The sequence below is a fragment of the Aythya ferina genome, assembly GCF_964211825.1.
Source record: "Aythya ferina genome assembly, chromosome: 1".
NCBI classification, from domain to species: Eukaryota; Metazoa; Chordata; class Aves; order Anseriformes; family Anatidae; genus Aythya; species Aythya ferina.
In genome coordinates, this window is record NC_140296.1 from 93732487 (window position 1) to 93754524 (window position 22038).

Genomic DNA, 22038 nt, shown 5'->3' on the forward strand with positions numbered 1-22038 from the left:
ATTTCCACGCTTAACTTTAACTTTTTGCTGTTGTTGTTGTTAGCCTATTGCTACTTGTTTTCTGTGCTTTTTCAGCCTTCTAGGTGAGTAGATTTTAAACCACTCTGGAATGGCAATAAAAGGAGCCAACAGTCAGTCTTAATACCTCACTGAACAAATACTTAACACCTGTAAGCAAGAAAATATTTTTAGGATTTGTCAGGAAAAAAAAAAAAAAAAATCTTATTAACACTTTTTAAAGTGTTTTATTTATTACTTTTTTTTCAACTGAAAGCAATTTTGGAGACAATTTGATTAACTTTTTTCTGCACTTACTCGGTTGGGGTGATTGCTTTTGTTCATTTGCTTTCCTCTTCAAAAAGGGGATACACATATCAAAACGTAGTTCTGAAGTTCAAACCTTAGTTATAAACAAACATTGGAAGCCTACATTTATAAGTACAGAAGACTGAGTTTTCATCTCTTTCTTCATGGTATGCCATTATTTAATCTACTAAGAATCACAGGAATTTTCAAATCCATTTATTTGATTTCTGCAGTTAATATATACTACAGGTTTTCACCATTTAGAGGTCAGTATTTGAAACAACTGCTTGAAAACTTAAGCAATGTATTAATGTGTGGACAGTGTTAAAAGAAAATATCCACATCAAGGGAAATTTAGCACATTCTCCAATTCAAATGTGTCTTTTCTTTTCAATTCTTTTCCTTTTGGCATGGTATACTTGAACAGAGCCTCCTTCTGTGCTTGTAGAATGTCTGACGCAACAGAATGTAACTGCTGGTCAAGATTTCCCAGGGATACAGAAATAACTAATGTTATTACTACTGCTGTAGTTTAGTACAGATCCTGGTATTGCAATTTTGCACACTGTATTCAGAGGTCCCCAGATCTTTTCATGGCCTCTAATGCAGACCCCTTGTTACCATGCCACACACCAGCCAGGTTGAGGACTCTCTTCAAAGCTGAGGAGAGCACGTGGGCTTCACCACACCCTAGATCAATCTCATCTCCCCGTACATGTTCTACAGTTTTCTAGCTTATACAGAGATGTAAAGTTCATACCTGTAGAGAGCCTCTCATTTTTGGGTAATTCTTAACCTACAGTGTCTGAAATCTTCTTGTTTTGGTACATTGTGGGTGTTTCATACTATCTTTTGAAGCATTTGGCTTTGAAGAGCTTCAGATGTGAGCAAATGGTTACTGTGGCACTTGGTAAGTGACATATTTTAAAGCAGAGTGTCAGGTATTATGAGCCATAATGTAGGACACTGACAATACTTATCTATTAGCATGTTGAGGAAATTCTGTAGAGTTTAAGAAAACCAACTGAAAGCAGTTGGTGCTGCCTGCAGGTAACTCTTCTCGAGCTTCTGAAGGTATCCTACAGAGGAAGTTTTGGCAATCTCAGTTACCAAGGAAAATAAATCCAAGTGCATTTGGTTAGCACATAAAAGGCTGATTCCTAAATGTTTTCTGGGTAAATTAAGCCACACAGACAAGCAAAAAAGGCTCTGTAACCAGTGAAGTTGCAGATGTCATTGTGACAACTTGCATACCTTCTAGCAAGCTACACATAAAGAATTTACAGTGTGTGCAAATGTTCTGTATCTGAGTAAACTTTCTATTTTTAAACTAGTCTTTCTCATCTGCTGAGCTTTCTGTGATTCTCCCTACAGTGACCTATACTGTAAAACACTACAGTAGAGCCCCCAGCGACATCCCCCTTAGGATGCTGCAGAGGTTAAAAGAGAAACATTGGCTGCTGTAAGAAAAGAAATGATGGATGGCAGCTCAAAAGAGATATCAAGATGCTTTAAACAGATAGATTCTGCTATTCTGTTTGCAGAAACAAACTGCATAGATCTGAGGGGTCACTGGATTTAGCCAATTTCAATCCATTTTTCTATTATGTGTGTGTGGAGAATTTATTAAAAGCATAACAGACAGATGAATAGTAACTATGAATAAAAATAATGTGCTCCTTCTTTTTTTTTTTTTTTTCTTTTCAGATTTATGCAAACATCTAAGAAGGTTTTTAATTCCCCTTGTTTTAAACTGTTCTTATATCCTAACATGAGTCAGGGCAATAACATCAGTGCTGGCGGGTGCTGAGTCCCATGTCTAAGCCAGCAAGGTACTCCAAGCTTGTGCTAACTGTGGTCTGAACTCCTGGAGTTTGGGACCAAACTTTTTACTTGATCTCTGCTAATCCAAGAACTCTTCATTCCTATTTATGAATTCTCTTTCCCCACCTTTTGTGAGCATAACCAACTTCCACACTGAATCGGACTCCTCTGGGGCAGTAGCTCCCATCTTTTTCATAGTTGTTCCACTGTAACAGTACTAAAAAACAAAACAAAACAAAACAAAATAAAAAACCTTTGTACACACAGACACAAAGCTGGAGAATCTTTGCTGCTCTCACTAACCCTCAAAAAGGCAGAGGATCAGCTATTCTCACAGACTTGTTGGTGTCCCTTGGGCTGAGATCTTATTCTTTACAGCACTACATTTGGAGCATTTGGGAGAGCCATGAAAGAATGGGATCACTTGTTTTTTGTATATAGCACCAGGTATTAGCTGAGTTAATTCTACAAGGGCAGAATCCTGCTGCACTAGATGGTTTAACTGCAGACTTGTGTTGGTAATATTAACATCATATATTACATGTCTGTTTTGCTTTAATCTCTGATTAAATAGACTCTTGGGATTCTGTTCAGAGAACCAAAGACGTTTCCCCTCAGCTAAACCAAGCCACTATCATTGACCTCCACCCTTCCTCAACTTACAACATTCGCATGTATGCCAAGAACCGCATCGGCAAGAGTGAGGCCAGCAATGAGCTCACCATCACAACTGATGAAGCAGGTACACTCTGGTTCTGTAGCGTCTAAATCGTGCTGGGAATTATTGTTCTCTGACATGAGGAGTCTTTACTTGATATTCTACCTCTGTTGCTGCAGCTACATCAAAAGAAATACTGATTTTTTCTCATGAAACACTGTGACTTTTGTAACTTCATCATGCAGGCCTGTAATTAAAGTAGTTCAGTGGCATCTAGTGGTCAAAGAAGACAATATGCTCCAAATTTTCATCTTTGGTTATTGGAAAATGCATACATGTATCTGCAGTTAGGCATCACAACCAGCATTATATTTCTATGTATGGTTCAGCCCCTCTGGATCTTGTGGCTTTCTTTAGATGCTCAGGTATTAGTATAGGTAACTAATTTAAGTTACTCCCATTTGAGAACATTTAATCTTCAGGAATGCAAAATTCCTTTGTCTATTTGATCCCCCATCCCACTCACTATCTAGTTTTCTAATTACTGTATAAGTCAGTTGGTTGTCATTAATTAGGGTCATCCTCCTGTTCTTTGTTTCCATTTATTCTTCTATATCATTACAGATTTCTGTAGCAAGAGAGCTGTTCCTGCATTTTCACTTTAATGTCTGGAGCCTCTCCTTTTTGTACTCTAATTGCTGTCTTCCAGTGCTGTCTTATGTTTATTTCTTAGGACTATGCCTCATACATGCTCTCACATCACAAGTTCTGCATGTTACATGTGACACTGGAGAAGACTTATGAGAGAAAAGTGCTACAGTTCTCTTGAAGCAGTTAGGAATGAAAAAGTTGAATGGCTATAAATACTTCTGCCAGATACATATTGCAATTATACATAACATGCAAAGGTGCACTTTTAAAAGTAGCAAAGTAGGTTCAACTCCCTTAGTTCACTGAAACTGGATAAAGTTACCCTGAAAAAATGTGATCAGACAGGAAGTTGATTATTTGCTTTTGAAAACACGTTTTTATCTTGCTAATTTTAGTTTTTCTGCTATTTTATCTGAAGTCAGAAATGCTTTCCTCTTTGGGGATTTTGAAAGGAAAACCATAATGCAGATAGCTGGGTGACTCTCCTGGCAGTGAAAACCCTATTTCTTTTTCAAGATTCGTGTTTGTCTAGACTTTAAACACTTGGTGATGGATGCCCAGTTCAGTTCATATGAGTACAATTCTATAATTCCCACTCATTTTCACCATGGGTGAAACTACCACAGTGAAAATATACCCCTTGTGAGGAGAACATGTTTTTTGGTTCCAAGGGACCTTTTGAATAAGAATAGGATGCAAGGGCTCACAGTGCAAAGCTGAGTAAACAGGAGACAACATGAGATGCATTTCTTTTTTCACCAGGTGTTGTTTTTCATCCTAGTAGAAGGAAAGTTGTGAAGAACATTCACATCTTTATGAGCTTTCAGCGAACAGCTTTATTTGTGGTGGATAGTCTGCAAAATATTTCTCATTTGGTCATGTTTTTCTCTTATTTTATTCAATGAAAATGTGAAATCCCTGTAGAAAACAGATTATCCATTCTTCTACCTGGCATCCTCTATTCCCCAAAATGCCCATATTTCCTTGTCAATAAACATCCAAGTAGACTGTTGGTTCTTGGATCTACCCTTCTCAGTTGTTCACTCATGCTTAGAATATTTCTTACTTGCTGAGTTTTTTCTGTGACTGGTAATTAAGTTGTCACAATCAGCAGTTGACCTGAAATAAATCAATAAATAAATAAAATAAAATAATTTTAAAAAGCTTCCCCATGAATAGAATGGAACCTTATTATAACATTTTATTCAATTCTTTGTAAACAAGTTTCTAAATGATTGATCCTTTTGTTGCTGTTTTTATAAGCACCATCTATTTGGAGAGACCAGTGGTGTGGAACTGTATTCAGAAGTCACTGATCTACTTAGGGAACAATTGGTAGAGGGGAGGTCAGGCCTAGGCAAAGTATGTGATGTTTGCCTCCTGGGTTTTGATTTCAGGTGGTGTGCAATGCACAGGACTATCATTTTTTGATCACTGTTTACTTCAGTCCTCTGTTTTTATGATAGCAAATGGAAAATAGTATGGGTGAAGGAAATAAGTGAGAAACGAATAAGAAGGGAGCAAAATAGAGGTACAAGAAAGGCAATATAAAAACTGAACAACTCGAGCCAGGCCATTGGCAAGTGTGTGGATGACATATCACATATTACTGTAAACTAAGTGACCCAGCACTAGCTATTAGAAAGAAAGCCATAAAGGGTCTCTGTGGCACATGGACAGTCAAGCTCTTAGTTTCATACTTTCATGCAGCTAGCCATGATTTCAAAGCTTACAGAACATATCTTTCTCTCTGTACAACCCCAATTTGTTCCTGTGTTGGAAAATGCACTGCAAGTACACTCTTTCACTAATGCTTGTCAGGAGGAAAAAAAAAAAAAAAAAAAAAAAAAAAAAAAAAAAAAAAAATAGGACTTTTATAGCAGTTGTTTAATACTGAAATCAATAAAGCAAACTGAGATTTCTGGGTTATGCCTTTGTCACAAAATCTCTATGTCATTAAAGGCATACAATAAATGACCTTTTATTTAACAACATTAACATTTCACCATGGATGCTGGGAACAATTAACTATTCAGGCCTGTAAAAACTTTTAGGGTCTTTCAAGGAAAAGGCAAGACTTTAAGGATCACATTTTAAAACCCATTTATTGGATCAAATGCTTTGCTCAGATTCCACTACATTATAATGTTCCCAGAGAAATGGCATTCATGTTAGTAAGCAGGGGGGACAGAATCAAGGACAGGATTCAAAAAAAAATCATAGAGACCTCATTTTTGCCAGTGGACTTTTTCTCCTCTCCTTCCTGTACATGAATTCAAGGAGAATGGAAATAAAGTTCTTTCAAACTTTGAAAATTTTCTCTATGAAGGACAGTCAAGAACAGATAACAATAGGGCATATTTAATAACTTAAACATATTATAGGCTGCATTCTGGGTCTTCCTGCTTTCATCAGTTAAATGTTCTGGTTCCTTTCACTACAACTGTCATTTACTGCTGCTCAACCTCTAACTGCCCCATCTCATCTTTTTTATTGCCTTACTTCCCTTGTCATGCTATTAAGCTTAATTTAGCTTTTAATTGAGGCCACATTCTGCATCTAGGGAACTCTCATGGAACAGCTTGAGATTACTTCATTTCTTTCTTCAGATCTTCCTTTTGCAATGATTTACCTTGCTGAGCAAGCAATTTACTTCACACCTCTCTGTTCAGTACCAGTCGATTCCTGATCTGCTTTGTAGCTGTCCAGCTGACAAGCAGGTGCCTTTTGACTCTGGGCCTTCTCATTTGTATTTAAGACATCATGCACACCCTTGGCAGCATATCGATAGTAGAGGAAACCCCTCCTTACTTAACATGGTCTGTAGCAGACTTCTTCCACCTGATAGTTATTTTTTGTCTGATTCCCAGGCTGGGATACCTACATTGGTCAAGAGGAGGGGTGCAAAGAAGGATTATAATGTGTTCAGGTTTTCATGTATAAACCATTTGATATCTGGCTGTATGTGCTCAGTCTCCAGCAAACAAAGGGGGACCCTCTGAAAAGTGCAGCATGATGAAGGCTGGCTGAGGAGATCCACTCTTACCTACTTTTAAATGAGTTCTGCTACTTCGCTATCACTGGGCTCTAACTCTCAAAAATACATCTTCCCTATTTACAAAACACAAACAGCATTGTGAGCATATCACTAAGAGAGAAAAGTCATTATAATTCACTCTTATTTCATTTGCCAAGTTGCTACATTTAGTGTTGTATTTCACTGTTGATTACAGATGATACCTGAATAAGTAAGATGCTAGGCTCTGGTTTTCTTTGATCGAAGTAGTGTCTTCAGTTTATCATATGGTACTGTCACTGTCCAAGTCTTTGTGATGCTGGTGTGTTAATATGGTAGCATAGCTTATGAAGTGCAGAATTCCAAGTTCTGTTAAGACAGATTTGATGTATCTCCTTTCTTTCTTTCCAGCTCCCGATGGTCCACCTCAGGATGTTCAGCTTGAGCCCATATCTTCACAAAGCATTAGAGTCACCTGGAAGGTAAATACACACAGCCAAGAATAAAAGCTCTGACAATATTTTTGTGTATTCAGAGAGTATCCATTGAGATAAGTATTATAACTGTGGATCAGAGTTATTTTATTTGGGGGAGACCTTGCAGATCTTACCAGAAAATCTTACAATATTCATCATTAAGGCTGGTGCATTATTTAAAGAAAGAATATTTCAGTGGAGAGTAAGAGCAGCAGACTCTTGCCTCTACCAATGAGAATTACATCTCCTACTTCTGGTTTCAGAGTTAAGGCTATATGCATGAAAAATGAGCACTTGCAGAATTCCAGTGTGGTTTTGGGCAAATTTTCCTCATACCATTGGAGCTAATGGGATTCTTTTTTTTTTTTCCATTGCAATGGACTTTGGAAGAGAGCCGTACTGACATCGTATTTGCACAGAACGAGCAATATAGTGTCTCAATATAGTCCATGAAAACCGATGAATCAGATAAACTGATTTAAAAATATCAGCAACTGTTATTATTAAAAAGTTCTCACGTGTCTTGTGATTCAGTTCATCTTCTCTAAATTTTGATCAGTGTTCTGACAACCACATAATGTTTTAAATGCTTTCAGGATGATATCAGAGATATTTCAGCTATGTTTGAAATGGTTTTGTGTATGATCTATGCACAGTGCAGGTGGACTTGTAACTGCTGAGATGTTCAGCTTGTACAGAGAAACCTCATCTGACAGAATTTTTCAAATAGTTTAATAATGTTTTTAAAACAGTGTATTAAAAATTCTATCTCCATGAGACATTTCAATATTAAGCTCAAAGAAAAAAAAAAAAAGTAGTCTTCATCAGACATCTTATGCAGAGGACACAAATATGATGCTGATTCTTGGATTTTGAAATTACATCAGAACTGGTTTTCATTAGATGGATTGCAGAAAACTGAAGGCTTGTGTTCTCTAGCCACAGGGTTACTTGGTGGGTGAAGTAAAACACAATAATGTACTTATAAAAAGCATACATGAAGCAGTGATTTAAGTTCAACATAGTAAGTAGAGAAAAGGAAATAAATATTAAAGTAATGCATAGTGTTCAGTGATTCTCAACAACCAAAATAAATGCTTAATGGGTTGTTGCTTTTTAAAGCACTTGAGAAATGTAACTGCAATCAGATCTATCCAACTATAACATCCAAGACTCTATGCATGAACTTGTTTTAATGTTTTCCCTTTCTCTTATGGACGTGTGGGTAGTCAGATTGAAAGGCTTTGCTTGTTTTTTTAAAGCTCACTTTGGGGAAAATTTTCAAAAGCAACAACAGAAGATAGGCACCATTGCTTTACTGCTGGAGTTTATAGCTGCCCTTTGTGATTCTGAAGATGCAAAATTACATTTTATAGATGCAGATATGTGTGGACAGCCACAGGACAATTAAAATTTCCATATATGTTTTTACAACACTGCCTAAAATATGATTAAATTTTGTACTTCCAGGCTACACCAGCTACAACCGAGTACCCTGATTTCTAGGTGTTGTCTGTAGAGCAGAAGCATATGAAAAGAAGAACTGGAGTTGTATATTTGTGTAAACAATTCTCAGGATCATGTTAGGAAGTTTTGTGAATGCTTGTCAAGTAATGATCAGTATCTGCTATAGCAAAATAATCACAGAAATGAACTATGTATTGAATATATATTCCATTGTTCCAGCGTGTCTCATGAGCTGAGTATAGAGAGGGATTTTCACAGCTGGAGTTAGCTCAGGTTGTGAGATACTTGTGACCTTGGAAATGCCATCTGGTAACCCTGCAGCACATATTAAGACCAGAAAAGGTAGGTCTATGCTCCCAGAACACACCCCCGGTGAACCTGGTACCATGTACTATGCAGACTCTGGCCAGACATTTGGTGTTTGCTGCAGGCAGCACTGCCAGGCTGCACACCCAGTCTACAGGGTCTTATTCCCAGAGACCCAACCCAAGTTAAATGTTAAATTTGTGTTTGCACAAAACTGCTGTCTGCCTCTTTTTCTTTCACAGCCAAGACTGTCCATTCACAGCACCATGGTGTCTCTACATCTGCCAAATGGACAAGATGGCAGATCTTTAAATTTATTAACCAGCAGTGTCTGACACGGTCAAGCAACACAAAAGGAGCTTTAGCAGTGGGCTTATCTTGCTAGTATGTCCTCTAGCCAGCGATAGCTTATGGTCCCATTGTGCTATATGACCCTGTGATGTGCTGTTTTGCAAGCAGCAGAAACTTGAGAGGTCTTCTTGTGAAATGATCAACAGCAGAGGGCAACATTGACACTTCACTGAAATTCTGCTCATTGTGATCTTTGTACTTTCAACACCCTGAATGCTCAACTTGAAACTATTTGCCTTGATTTACAATCATTGCCTTATCTGATGGCAGGTGTGGTGCTGGATGCAGTCAAAACCTAATTCTTTTCCTTGACCTGGAAGTTCCATTGCAGATAAAGTTGAAGTCAGAGCTACCTTCCTGAGGGGTTAGTGCTCACTTAGTCCCACCTTTACTGGACAAGTTATTTCATGAATGACAATTTGTAGCAGCTGTCCCCTAATTAAGAAACCCCAAGACAGGAGTGAGCCATTCACTTTCCTTGAAATTTTACAGTTCTAGCCCAGGCAGATCACTTTTAGTCCTTTACTCAACAAGGTACCACAAGACATCCTGTAGCTGTGTCCCATGCTGAATCCTGGCTTTTGGGATGCAGTACAGAGACTGCATCCCAATGATGCAGTACAGAGAAGAGTAGGACTGCTGAAGGCATTTGTTGTATTGTGCAACATGAAGTACTTGAGAGTAAAGAAATATTCCCATGAAATATTTTGTCATGGAGGGAAAAAACATCAAGTAATAGCCTGGTCTTTTTTTTTTTTTTTTCAGAAGCATGTGGAGCCATGGAAACATATGATGACATTATAGAAAAGAGATTGTGTTGAGAACCATAGTTTTGTTTAAAGTTGAAAAAACTAATTTAAATACAGTGTAACAGCAAAATGAGCAGAGAGCAACATATCAGTTATATTTTATTTTACTAAGTACTATTTCTTCAGCTTGCTGCCATCATTAATCTTCATTTAAAGTTTATTTTAGCCCTCTTTTTAGAAAATCCTAGTTAAGCAAATTTTCATAGGTCTATTCTATTTAATCTCTTCTCCATGGTAACCAATGATAGAACACAAGGGAACAGTGCAAAGCTGTGCCAGGAGAGGTTCAGACAGGATGTTAGGAAAGGTTTGTTACCCTGAAGGTGGTTAAACACTTGGAACAGGCTTCCTAGTGAGGTTGTTGATGCCCTGTACAAATGGTCAAGCAGTTAGATTAGATGATCTTTGTAGGTCCCTTCGAACTGAACTATTCTACCTTATTCCATGTCTATGTGTCCACATAAGATGTTGGGTAACAGACTGAATTTTTAACACTTTTGGTAGCTTATAATAATGCAATGAGAATGGAAATTAAACAGGAATTCTCATTTAGGAAATAACATGAAAATATTTGTTATTTTTTCTTGTAGCACTTTATAAAGTAAAAGAAACTATTATATATAGACATATGAAATATTCATTCTCTTCTTTATGCATGCACACAATTACTTTGTCATGCTTTGCAGAAGTCCTCTGTGCCTTACTTTAGAAATATTGCATTTTATGAGATAAGTAAGATCAGAGACTGAAATGTTTTCATAACGTTCTACAACCACTGACAAGCTTAACTATATTTTTTCCCGTGAACACCTTTTAATGGACAAATGAATTTTCTACTCAAAATAGACCTATAAACAAGGTGTATACATCAAATGTGATTTATTTTGTGCAAAAAAAAAGTCAATCCAAAATAAAGCATTTAGATAGTGCTAACAGGGAACATTTGAAGTTTTGTGGAGCAGAATGTTTCAGTGCTTTGTTCCGAAGTGACTCTGAGCTTGTTTTTCATTGTATGTCTTAAAGTGGGAAAAAAAATATAGCAAATTTTTTAAATGTTACTTAAAGAACAAAAAATCCCCTGACCTAAAACAATTACAAAAATGTTTCATAAAGAATATGAAATTCACCGTTTTATTCCAATTAAAAAATGAGAAAGTACATAATTACAGAATTCTCAGTGGAAAGGCTATTTTGATTTCAATTCACTGAATTCAGAACATTTTAATGCATGGTAAATTTATGATTTATCATTATGTTCCATCTGCTTTACAGTATGATATGTGTATATATGCTATATAATTCTGTATTCCAGTATGTAAAAGGTGTACACTCACTTCTCTTTGCACGCAGTCCATGCCTTATGGTATATAGTGTTGTACATACAGTATCTTAATGTGTGCTGTATGTATCAGCAGGTAGCATATACCACTCACTAAACAATAAGAAAACTTCATTATCTGCTGTAAGTATGTGTTTTGCGTTTCCTTTGCGAGCTCAATATGCAGTGTGTGTTTGTAGCAAAGGCTTTTGATCAAAAGTCTCCTGTGGTAGTACCTGGGAAAGTTCTGTTTGCAGCCTTTAACTCTGAGATGCTTTAGACCTTGAGACTTGCACCTGCAACAGTGCTCAAGTTACCATTTCAGTCAAGAAATTCCATGCAGACTGTAGAGGATTTGCCAAATTATGGCGGAATCTAACACTGATGGAGAGAAGCGATGTCCTGTAATAATTAAACTGGTGCCTCCAGACTTTTATGCATTTAAAAAAGAGACCTGCAACGTTGTCTGAAAGCTCTAATTCCTCTAATAATAATGTTTGAGTTGTCTGCTACCTTGTCCAAGCTCTTTTTCTTTTAGTCAGTGTGAAATGTTTATAGATTAGGTTAATTTGGCCTTTTTGCCTCTCTTCATCAGTACTGACAATACACTGACATATTTATAAAGTTTTTCACAAAACATAGAAGTATTCCAACAAGAAAAATATATTTTCTTAGATTACAAAAATAATTCTAATCCTTGCAATGTGCCTTACAAGGAGTTCAAGCCCTGAATCTGCAGACTTTTGCATGCTAAATCCTAATTTGGTCACCTACACCTGAGCAGAACGCACCATGTTTGTAGAGAGCTTATCAGAAAAACTGAAATAACAGTGGAGGTATTATTCTTGCTTCAAGTTTTGCTTCTGTTTCTGAAGGCAGCAGGAAGAAAGAAAATAAATCATCTTAAAGGATAATACAGTGAGTCAGATCCATCCAGTGATACCTTTTGTATATGGAGAGGGTGATTTTTGCAAAGCAATGATTTGTTGGTAGAGGATGAAAGGCAAATTCTATGCTGGTTTTATTAGCTCCAGTGAGACTTTATTCCAACACAGAGTAAATGTGCTGAAATAGACAGGTCCTGTGGCAGAAAAGGATATTCTTCTTGAGAAAGTGTTCCTCAGCAGATTTATCTGGATATAGTAACAAGAGAAAATTCTGTCTGTGCCAGTTGAACTCATCTAATGCTTCTCTTCGATAAGATGCGTCACAAAGACCTTTTTTATGGGTCAGTGGAACAGATAAGCTCATGGGCATCTGGCGAGAATTTGAAAGAAGGCTGAAGGATTTGGAAGAGCTTTTTGTCCATGGATTATAAACTGTGCCTTAAATTTTTTATACTAATTGCACGTAATATCCATTAGAATATCAGACAAGAACATAATCAAATATTGAAATCACTCCACTACTGTTTAAATGCAATCAAAACATGTATTTCTGTCAATAATGGTCTTTTTTCCTGAGTTTCCAGTCCTTATTTTACTGTAGACTACATTTTTTACTGCAGAAATTATTTCCACTACTGGAGATACAGGGAATCTTGTCCTTCAACTGAGAACTACAGTACATAATTACGGCCAAAAAATGTGTACTGTCCATATTCTTGAAAGCCAGATATTGTACACCTTGTTTTCATAACTATTCATTATGCAAATCCCAGCTTTCCAATTCATTATTGCCTTCAGCACTCATTATCTAATCATCTTTCCACACTACGCACTGAGTGAACAGAAGCATATTTCAAAGAACAGCATAAAAATCTCCTCTTACTTCTAGCTGAATAAACTTATATGACTGCCTTCAACAAATCTATAAATGACTTACTAAAGACTTAGCAAGTGAGTGGTAGTGGCTTCTGACAAAAACAGAATTAGTTGTGAATTGTATGCTTGTAATGCAAATATACCCTTATCAACTCAACTTTGATTGATTCATCTAGTAGAAGAACAAAATATTTTAAATTTAAATTATAACTAAAAAATATTTTCTTATCAGATTTTTCTGTGTATGAACCATTTAATAGTCTTTCTTTTAACATAGGAATGCACTATGAGAACATCCTACATTTATATTTATATATCATTTTAAAATGTTTCTATGTCATATTCAGAGAGGATTTTTGAATTGTTACCTAGAAATAGACTTGCATTCAGTGAAAAAATAAAAGTTAACTTTGTGTGTATTTCAAAATTTTTAAGGGGGACAACTTGACTTTGGCAATATATATTTAACATGTAATTTTTCATATCCTTTTTAGGCTCCAAAGAAACACTTACAAAATGGAATTATCCGTGGATACCAGATAGGTTATCGGGAGTACAGTGCAGGAGGCAATTTCCAGTTCAACATCATCAGTATTGATACCACAGGGGACAGTGAAGTTTATACACTGAATAACCTGAAAAAATTCACCCAATATGGCATGGTAGTCCAGGCTTGTAACCGGGCTGGAATAGGACCTTCTTCTCAGGAAATCATCACCACAACTCTTGAGGATGGTAGGTCCTTGACAAACTGCTATTTTGAGTCACATTATTTATTTATTTATTTATGCCTTATTACATTTGCTGTTGTGATTATTGTAGAGTGGATAGTAGAAAACCAGTCTTCATAAATGTTAGATATAGTAGACAGCTGGATGGTAAGAGGTTAGCCAATGAGCACGTACAATTCACATTGTAAGGGATGCAGAATATATTGAGGGAATATATTCCAGCGTGGATAATATTGACTAGCTTTCATTAAGAAGCTCATTGCTCTGATGTTGTCACATTTGCAATTTTGTGACCTCATTGTAGCTTCAAAGTGCACTTTGAGATACTAAGAAGTATAGCTCAGAAAGGTAAAGTGGTACTGTTAATTTTGTAGACTTATTTTGTTTTCAAATTAGTCTGCTGTGAAAACAGGAGCTCTTGTATTACATCTTGTCAACCTAAAAAGGGAGAGGTGTTTTTCAAGGATATCCAAACTAATGAGAGAAAAATCATCATTTCAGACAAAATGTGAACTGTCTAATCTAAGGAACAATTTAGATTTATTTTTTTTTTAACTATGTAAAATGCATTCCTCAAACAATGAGAGGGAGTCCTCTAGTGGAAAAAGAGAATGATGCTATATGCAAAGAGAGACACAATATTTTAGAGAAGTATAACAGAAAACTCTACATATTCCTAAAAGATAGTGTAGGTCAGGTTTTCAGCTACTGTATATTAGTGTCAGTGTAATGAAGGCAGTGCCAGCTAGGAATCTGTCTTTTTATGTGTGGGAAATGGAGCAGCACATATCTACTGCTCTTGAGAGCTATAGATTTTGAGGCATATACTTCATGGAAAGCTGGAGTTTTCCATTTACTCTGAACATGTCCAGGACTGGACAGATCACCACAAGGTATCAGAAGACAGTATACACATATACATATATTTTGTATTATGATGTGTAATATTTTTTGCTAGAATTTGAATTTTCTTCAGAATCTGGCATGCATATTTACTTTTTTTTTTTTTTTTTTTTTTTTTTTTTTTTTTTTTTCTTTAATGTCCTCATTCAGTTTCAGGTCACTCTCAAAATTAAAGATGAGCTTTAAGCACCAAAACCTAAGACTGGAGTTATTGCTCTGATGTTAAGTGACCAAAAGGAAATGCCTTATATTTCACTGACTTTTTCCACTTTTTCTAAATGTCAGTGAAAATATTTTATGAACATTTTTCACAGTATTTTTTCTAGAAGTGGCCACTTTTCCCCTGCACTGGTTTTAGGAGATTAGAATTGTTCAGAAAGATGTCAATATGGACACAAAATTCCAAAAATAAGTTTAAATAGTTTACAGAATATATTCTGCATATTTCAGCTTTAGGATCCATTTCAACAGACATGACAAAGAAACTATTAAAAGACTAGTCAGCTAGTGGGAAAGAGTATATCAAAAGTAATTCCAGGGAAATCAGCTGCACTTGCAGAAACCTGGAGATTGTAGCAAGAATAAAGGCCTTGCATTTTTAACAGTGTGTAACTGCTAATTAAATACTGGGTGGAGGGATAGTAATCCAAACTGAAAGTGCAGCTGAAGGGGATTCTGCTGAGAACAGTGAAGAGTGCTCTTTTATATAGATTTCTACTAAAAGGCATACATGAATGTGGTAAACATTGAGTTGTATTCATCAAATTAAAAATGATGAATATCTTCTTCCAGTACCCAGTTGCCCTCCTGGGAATGTGCAAGCCACTGCAACATCACCAGAAACAATTTCTATTTCTTGGTCAACACTGGCAAAAGAAACCCTAAATGGGATTCTGCAAGGATTCAGGGTTATCTACTGGGCCAATCTCTTGGATGGAGGTAAGAGAATTCAAACTGTCACTGAGTAACAAGTCATATATAGCATTTGTATCACTTATTCTCTGTTGTGAAGGCATTGTACTTACTTTTTTCTTTGGTTTAGAGAAAGCTTCATATACCCATGAAGGAAGCCACCTTCTGTAGAGCTTTAACATGGTAGGGGACATTGCAAAGTTGACAAGAGGGGTCTTTGAGGAAGGCTTTTACCATGAGGTTGCAACAGTCCAAAGTACCCAAAATGACTCAAGCAAATTTCATCACAGTTGCATAGCGCAGAAAGTGTTGCGTTAAGGGGTGTAGCTGATTAACCGTTACGGGCCCGGTCAGATTCAGGGTACTGAACCAGTCGGACATTCACCAAAAACACATTAACCGTCTGGGGGTCCGTTCAGACATTCACCATCAACGCATTAACGGCCTGGGGGTCCGTTCAGACATTCACCAAAAACGCATTAACTGTCTGGGGGTCTGTTCAGACATTCACCAAAAACGCATTAACCATCTGGGGGTCTGTTCAGACATTCACCAAAAACGCATTAACCATCTGGGGGTCTGGTTAGATTCAGAACACTGAACTATCACGGATAACCACCCTCACCCTCGTTGCACTTAATGAGAGTTATCACAATGCAATCAAGTATGGTTTATTACAGCAACAGATAATCAGGTTCTTTTGGATTGCCGGCGATAGTGACTGTCTGCAAAAGCAAGCTAGTATGCATGAAATACACAGGTGTTATAGGTGTTACAGGTGTTATAGGTGTTGTAGGTGTTACAGATGTTACAGGTGTTATAGATGTTATAGATGTTATAGATGTTACAGGTGTTTATAGATGTTATAGATGTTACAGATGTTACAGGTGTTTACAGGTGTCACAGGTGTGCAGCCTAGAAATAAACGCGTTAAAAGGATCAAAGACTCTGTAGAGATTTATAAGCAAGTATTCAGATCTCACCCAAAGGTGTCCCAGTGGGGGGGGAAGAGAGGCTCAGCCCGTCGACTGATCCCAGGAGTCAGGAGGTCCTAAGGATGTTGTCCTCGGGATGGTATCTCCCCTGACGATGGTAAATTCCCTAACATCCCCTCTCTCTTGGGCCAATTTATATTATTTTCTATCTTTTAGGTGGAGCTTGAGTGGCTCTAGTCAAGCATATCTTAGTTATGATTGGTGTAAAGTTTTCCCGTCTCCGTTTAAAGTAATAGGCTCCGAGAAATTCAGAGCGCATGCTCAGTGAGGGGTGGTCGCACCTTGGAGGCGGGTAGCTTTTGGGATGGAGGTGTGTTTTGGTATTATAATGATATTATAATGAGCAAAAAGTACACTAGGGTACAACATTTGTCAAAACATGACAGGTCTTTGGCTTAGGGTGGCAAAAAGTGCAGCTTTGTGCACAAGAACAATCGAGGCCCCACCTGATTACAGAGCCTAGCCGTGGTGTCTCCACTCCACTCTACGCTCCGTGCTGTTCCTTAGAGCTAGCACACCAAGTTTCCCCAGCGCGATAGCATCTAAGGTTGGGAGCCTAGGAAACACTCAAGTAATGCAGTTATGCCCTACCCTGAAAGCCTCTTCAATGCTGTACCTTTTCCTTAAAATGTGAATGTTAGTTTTATTTTCCTAGTTACTTCAGGCATTTACACCACAGAAAGTCTTTCCTAAAGAATGATAGAAAGCTAGAACACACTTGCCTAATCCCACATTGTATTTTAGCTTGCCTAGTTATCTGGCCTCTGTTGGTATGGCAAAGGTAACTTGGACCGGAAAAAATAACCCCAAGGCCTTTTGCTACTGCTGGTAATACCAGTCAAAAATATTTGGGAATAAGCCACCAGATTCCTTTGTATATTTAAACATAAAGATAAAAAATATATTAGAAGCATACAAACAATGCAGACATGACTGACATAAAACTAATTTTTTTCAGTGATGCCTGCAGTATTTGGAACAGATCTTAAGTGAATGAGTACACATCTAAGCTCCTACGTGATGTCTTAGAACATGATGAAAAAATATGATGTTCATGTAATGTCTTTTTGAGTTTTATTTTCTGTCCTAAATATGTTCCAAGCTTTTTTGCCGTATGGGTTGTAGTTCTTAGCCTGTTGCAAAAACAAATCATATGAAGTGCATAATCTTTCTGTGAATAAATCTGATTTTACTGTGCTTAAATCTATTGTTAGCCGGTATTACTGCCATCAAGTGCTTTGCAGAAGTACTTGATACATATTTTAAAACAGAGGCTTTTTTTTTTTGTTGTTTCTTACAAGAAAAGTTATTTCTTAAAACTGGAAACACTATGAAAATAGCTGACTTTCTCTTTTTTTTGCATTTGATAATATATAATATTTTAATATATAATAATTTAGCATATGCAATTTAATATATAATAATTCTGTAACAATTTATAATAATCTCTTCTTGTTATCTGTTTTTTATAAAAATTCTTATAATTTGTAGAAATTTTCAGTTTTTTAAAAATATGAAAAATTTTGATACTGAAAACTGGATCTTCTTTGAACTGTAAGAAGTCAGAACACAAAGGAATTTATTTTAATTGAATATAATTCATTGCTATTTTGTAAAAATGAAACATTATGTCTCTGATATGATTTTCAGTCCCCAAGATTTTTACAGTAGGTACTGATAGCTGGGAAAAGGCTGACCTACCAAATAATTCAAATTCCTTTTTATTCTATAGAGCTAGGAGAAATAAAGAATGTCACCACCACACAGCCATCGCTGGAGCTTGATGGTCTGGAAAAATATACCAACTACAGCATACAGGTGTTGGCTTTCACACGAGCTGGAGATGGAGTGAGAAGTGAACAAATTTTCACCCGCACTAAAGAAGATGGTAAGGAGTAAAACACTTTCTATTTCCACTTCCACAAGATGCTTGCATGCCTCAGGCTTTCAAAATAATGCAAATATTGTATAGGAACAGCCAGAGTGATATTTCTGTCTGAAGGTTTTGAATTGGGAGTGTGTGGAGAGCAGTCTGCACCCACAACTTTTAAAACAATCTCAGTGTTTCCAAGACTCCAGTTCAAGTTAGCCAGAAGTTTGTAGATAATTCTAATGATGTGAACAGGTTTGTCTCTATTTTTGTCCTGAAATACTTTAGGATTTTATATGAGAGTTTTGAGAGTTTTTGAGTTGATTTATTCAAAATGATTGAAAATGGAGAAAGGTTGAAAGACTATTCTGGGACTTTCATGCATAACTTATATGCATCTAAGAAGACCTTCTTCAGTATAACAAAAATTTCCTCCAAACACCTCTTCTTTCAAAAGTAAAATGGAGGACAAAAATCTTCTGCCATTTTTCATAGACCAGATCATGGAAACTGTAAGTCCTAATGTTGAAAATTTATGAAATTCTTTACTGAAAAAAAAAAAAAAAAAAGTTTCATAAGCTCTTTTCTATAACTTTAGGTATGGAAATACAGAAATCAGTTCAGGTTGTCTCAGTGGGATGCCACATACTAGGCTATTTCTCAAGGACCACAATTTCAAATTCAGGTTGTGAATTTGAAAGGCCCAATTTCAAATTGGGGTGGGGGAAGAGTGCCCAAATACTTCAGCAAAAACTTTAGAAAATCTGTGTGCTATTAGATAAGAAGTTCTTGGCAGAACTAAACATTCACACAGTCCTAGCAATGAAGTTACTTAACTAATATTGGATTGGAAAATTCTCCTGTGAATTATGAAATGTTTTTTTTAAGGAAATTAGTCAATAGATTTTTCATTGTTACTCATCCAGTTTACCGGTCATTCATGAACATATGAATATATTTTAGTTTTTTTTTAATTACTTTTAATAAGATCTACAGAAGCGCATAAGGGAGTAAATTCAGTGATTAACTGGTTGGTGAATGTTATGATTTTTTTCCAATAAAGTATTAAGGGATTCATTCTAAAATTTACTTTCATTGGAAAGCTGTAGATGTAGTTGTATCCAAGGGGTATAATACAAATCAGAATTGGACTTCTAAACATTTTTCTCACATTATCACAATTTCCAATTGGAAGTGTTTCTGTGTCTATTGTTCCCTCTCCCTGTCACATACACCATTCCATCTCCACTGATCTGTCTTCAGTTCAAAACAGTTCTGAAGCACTTTTTCTGAAGTCCTCCCCACTCCCCCCCCCTTTTTTTTTCCACTTTTCTTAATCCTCTTCTGCCTAGTTTGCTTCTCCCTAATTCCAGGTGGCTCTTTTGCTCTCTCTCTTTCCAAGATCAGACAGATCCTGAGATCTGGGAGGCACATAGTCTCTGCCTGTGTTTGGCTGCTGTGCAACAGCTCATCTCTCATTTTTAATCCCTCTGGCAATGAAGCCAGTAGTTCAGCAGTAATTCACCCTGAGGCAGTGTGACTAACCTTTTCAGATGTTTTGTGATGTCTCACAGTAGTTCCACTCATCAAATCTTTTGTCCAGAAAAACTAAACTGAAAGGTGTTGCCAGGAAATGCAATGATTTCATGTTTTGCTTCAGCTTCACAATTTTTTAAGAGCAATAAAGGTCTAGTATGGAAAATGCATAAAGGGCTGCCATTAAAAATATGGTCAAGCCCAAATCCCACATCTAAACATCCTTTAGGCTATGGAAGCTAAATGGGAAAAGAGCACTCATATTGCCAAAGTATACATGTATGCATCTAACAGGTGCCTCAGTCCTCAGGAAGAGCAGGCATTTCTTCTGTAATCTTCAGTGAAAAAAAGAGGCTCCTGTGGAGGATTATTCAATAGGCCTAATTTCAGTCCATCTAAAAGATCCTGCTCTAAAGTTAGTTTTGAGTAGCCTCTCATAATGAGGAATATAAGTAACTGAAATCTTAACACAGCTTAGATATGGAAACCTTGTAGTTCTGCTCCCAGACCTTTTCTAGTTAAAAGTATGACACAAAATATTCTACCCTCCTCTAATAAAAGTTTGTTAATCTGAGTCATTTTTGAGTAGTTTCCAAGCTCTCTGCATCATTATTACTATGAGGCCATCTCACACCATTGATTTCTTTTCTTTTTTTCATTTCCTTTAGATTAGGGGAAACTTTTCATTGTAAAATCAATGGTGCAGCATGTTCCCTCACCACTGTTGAAAGGCAGATCATAAACTCCTGTTACTTCCCTGCTGGTGTTCAGCTTAGAATCATCAGCCCAAAATTTCTTTAGCAGGCCCAAAATCTCCAATGTGGCAAAATAAGCATGTCCCAGGGAATAAAGCAGTCGGTCTGGGTAAAATGAATTTAATGCTTCAATTTTGTATAACATTTGATACTGATTTTAGACACCAGAGGTCAGAGACCACTGCTGATCAGCTTACAAAATGGGAATAGTTGTAGCAAATAGCAGGAAAGGAGTTTTCTTCTAAATGTGATCATGTTTGGACTTTTTTTTTTTTTTTTTTAATCCCCATTAACCTTCTGAAAAAGAAACTGCTTTTCTAGAAGTCCCTTTTGGCAGAAAAATAAGTGAAACAGAAATGTCCAACTTTTAGGAACTGATTGTGGTTTTGTCACTTTGCACAGAGTTTCTAATAAGCTGGTTCTCTTCTTCATCTGAGAACTTATTTTACTAAATCATTGAAAATTTACATAGTTCATCAAATTTTCTTCCTCTCAGTGTTCAAAGTATGGTCTCAAAAGCTACCCCACTTGGTAGCGATGAGGATGACAAATTCCTTCTGGTTCTGCACTGCGAATGAAATATTGTGAAGTTGTAATTGAGCTTCACATACAAGCCGGACACATCAGCCAACAGCTTGGCTGGCAGGAGCACATATGAATTTGTACAGAAAGGAGCATTGGAGGACATGGCCTCCAGAACCCCATCCCAAGGAAAGCTTCCTGCAATTGGCAATTTTTCCTGGCACAGTTGCTTCTGATTTAGTGCTTGGTAGAGGTTTGTGTGATGCAGGAGGATGCATGTTTCTTTTTTACATTGGTTTCTTTTCAGAGGTTGCATATCATATCTATATGTTTTATTTTCAGAGGTCTCTGACTTTATTTTATTGACTAACAAAAGAAAGTACAAAACAATAAGTGATCCCCTTGTCAACTGGCAGAATTTGATAGGAATGGTCTAATTGATAGAGGCCAGTTAAAAGGGAATGAGGGATGGACAGCATCTGTGAATGTATTTTAGCTAACATACATCTAAATTGCAGATGGAATATTTATATGAACATAGACACCACTGGAAAATGTTGGGATTTTATTTTGTTTTGTTTTTCATAAATGTAACATTGCATGGGATGGTCTTGTGTAGTTTGGTTTTCTGATATATTGGTGATATCACTCTTAGAAGCAAAGCACTTAGTGCAGTTGCCTCCCTGCTGTGCAGTACTGTGAAGAAAAATGGTGATAATCTCACTGCTTATGGAAAGGGGAATGAGAAAGTTCCTGGAGCTCCTCCCCATTATCCCACACATCTAAATACACTGTTCCCTGGACTAGTCGTATCAGTATAATTGCTTTTCTCTGCGTTTGCATTTCAGTTGCAGTGTTAAGAATACAAA

At 36.7% G+C, this 22038-nt stretch overlaps 1 protein-coding gene and 1 long non-coding RNA gene across 3 annotated transcripts in view; both read left to right on the plus strand.

Annotated features, from left to right (window-relative positions):
* The window catches only part of DSCAM (DS cell adhesion molecule), a 477876-nt gene that overhangs the window by 371653 nt on the left and 84185 nt on the right, over nt 1–22038 (plus strand). For both annotated transcript variants that reach the window (XM_084536387.1, XM_084536388.1), the window contains 5 exons: nt 2705–2872; nt 6867–6937; nt 13440–13680; nt 15372–15518; nt 18219–18374. In XM_084536387.1, coding sequence (XP_084392513.1) covers nt 2705–2872; nt 6867–6937; nt 13440–13680; nt 15372–15518; nt 18219–18374 — 783 coding nt within the window. The remainder of the gene's footprint in view (nt 1–2704; nt 2873–6866; nt 6938–13439; nt 13681–15371; nt 15519–18218; nt 18375–22038) is intronic.
* LOC311444985 lies at nt 16003–16435 on the plus strand. Its single transcript, XR_014698153.1, has 2 exons — nt 16003–16305; nt 16398–16435. It is a non-coding gene; the product is annotated as an uncharacterized lncRNA (long non-coding RNA).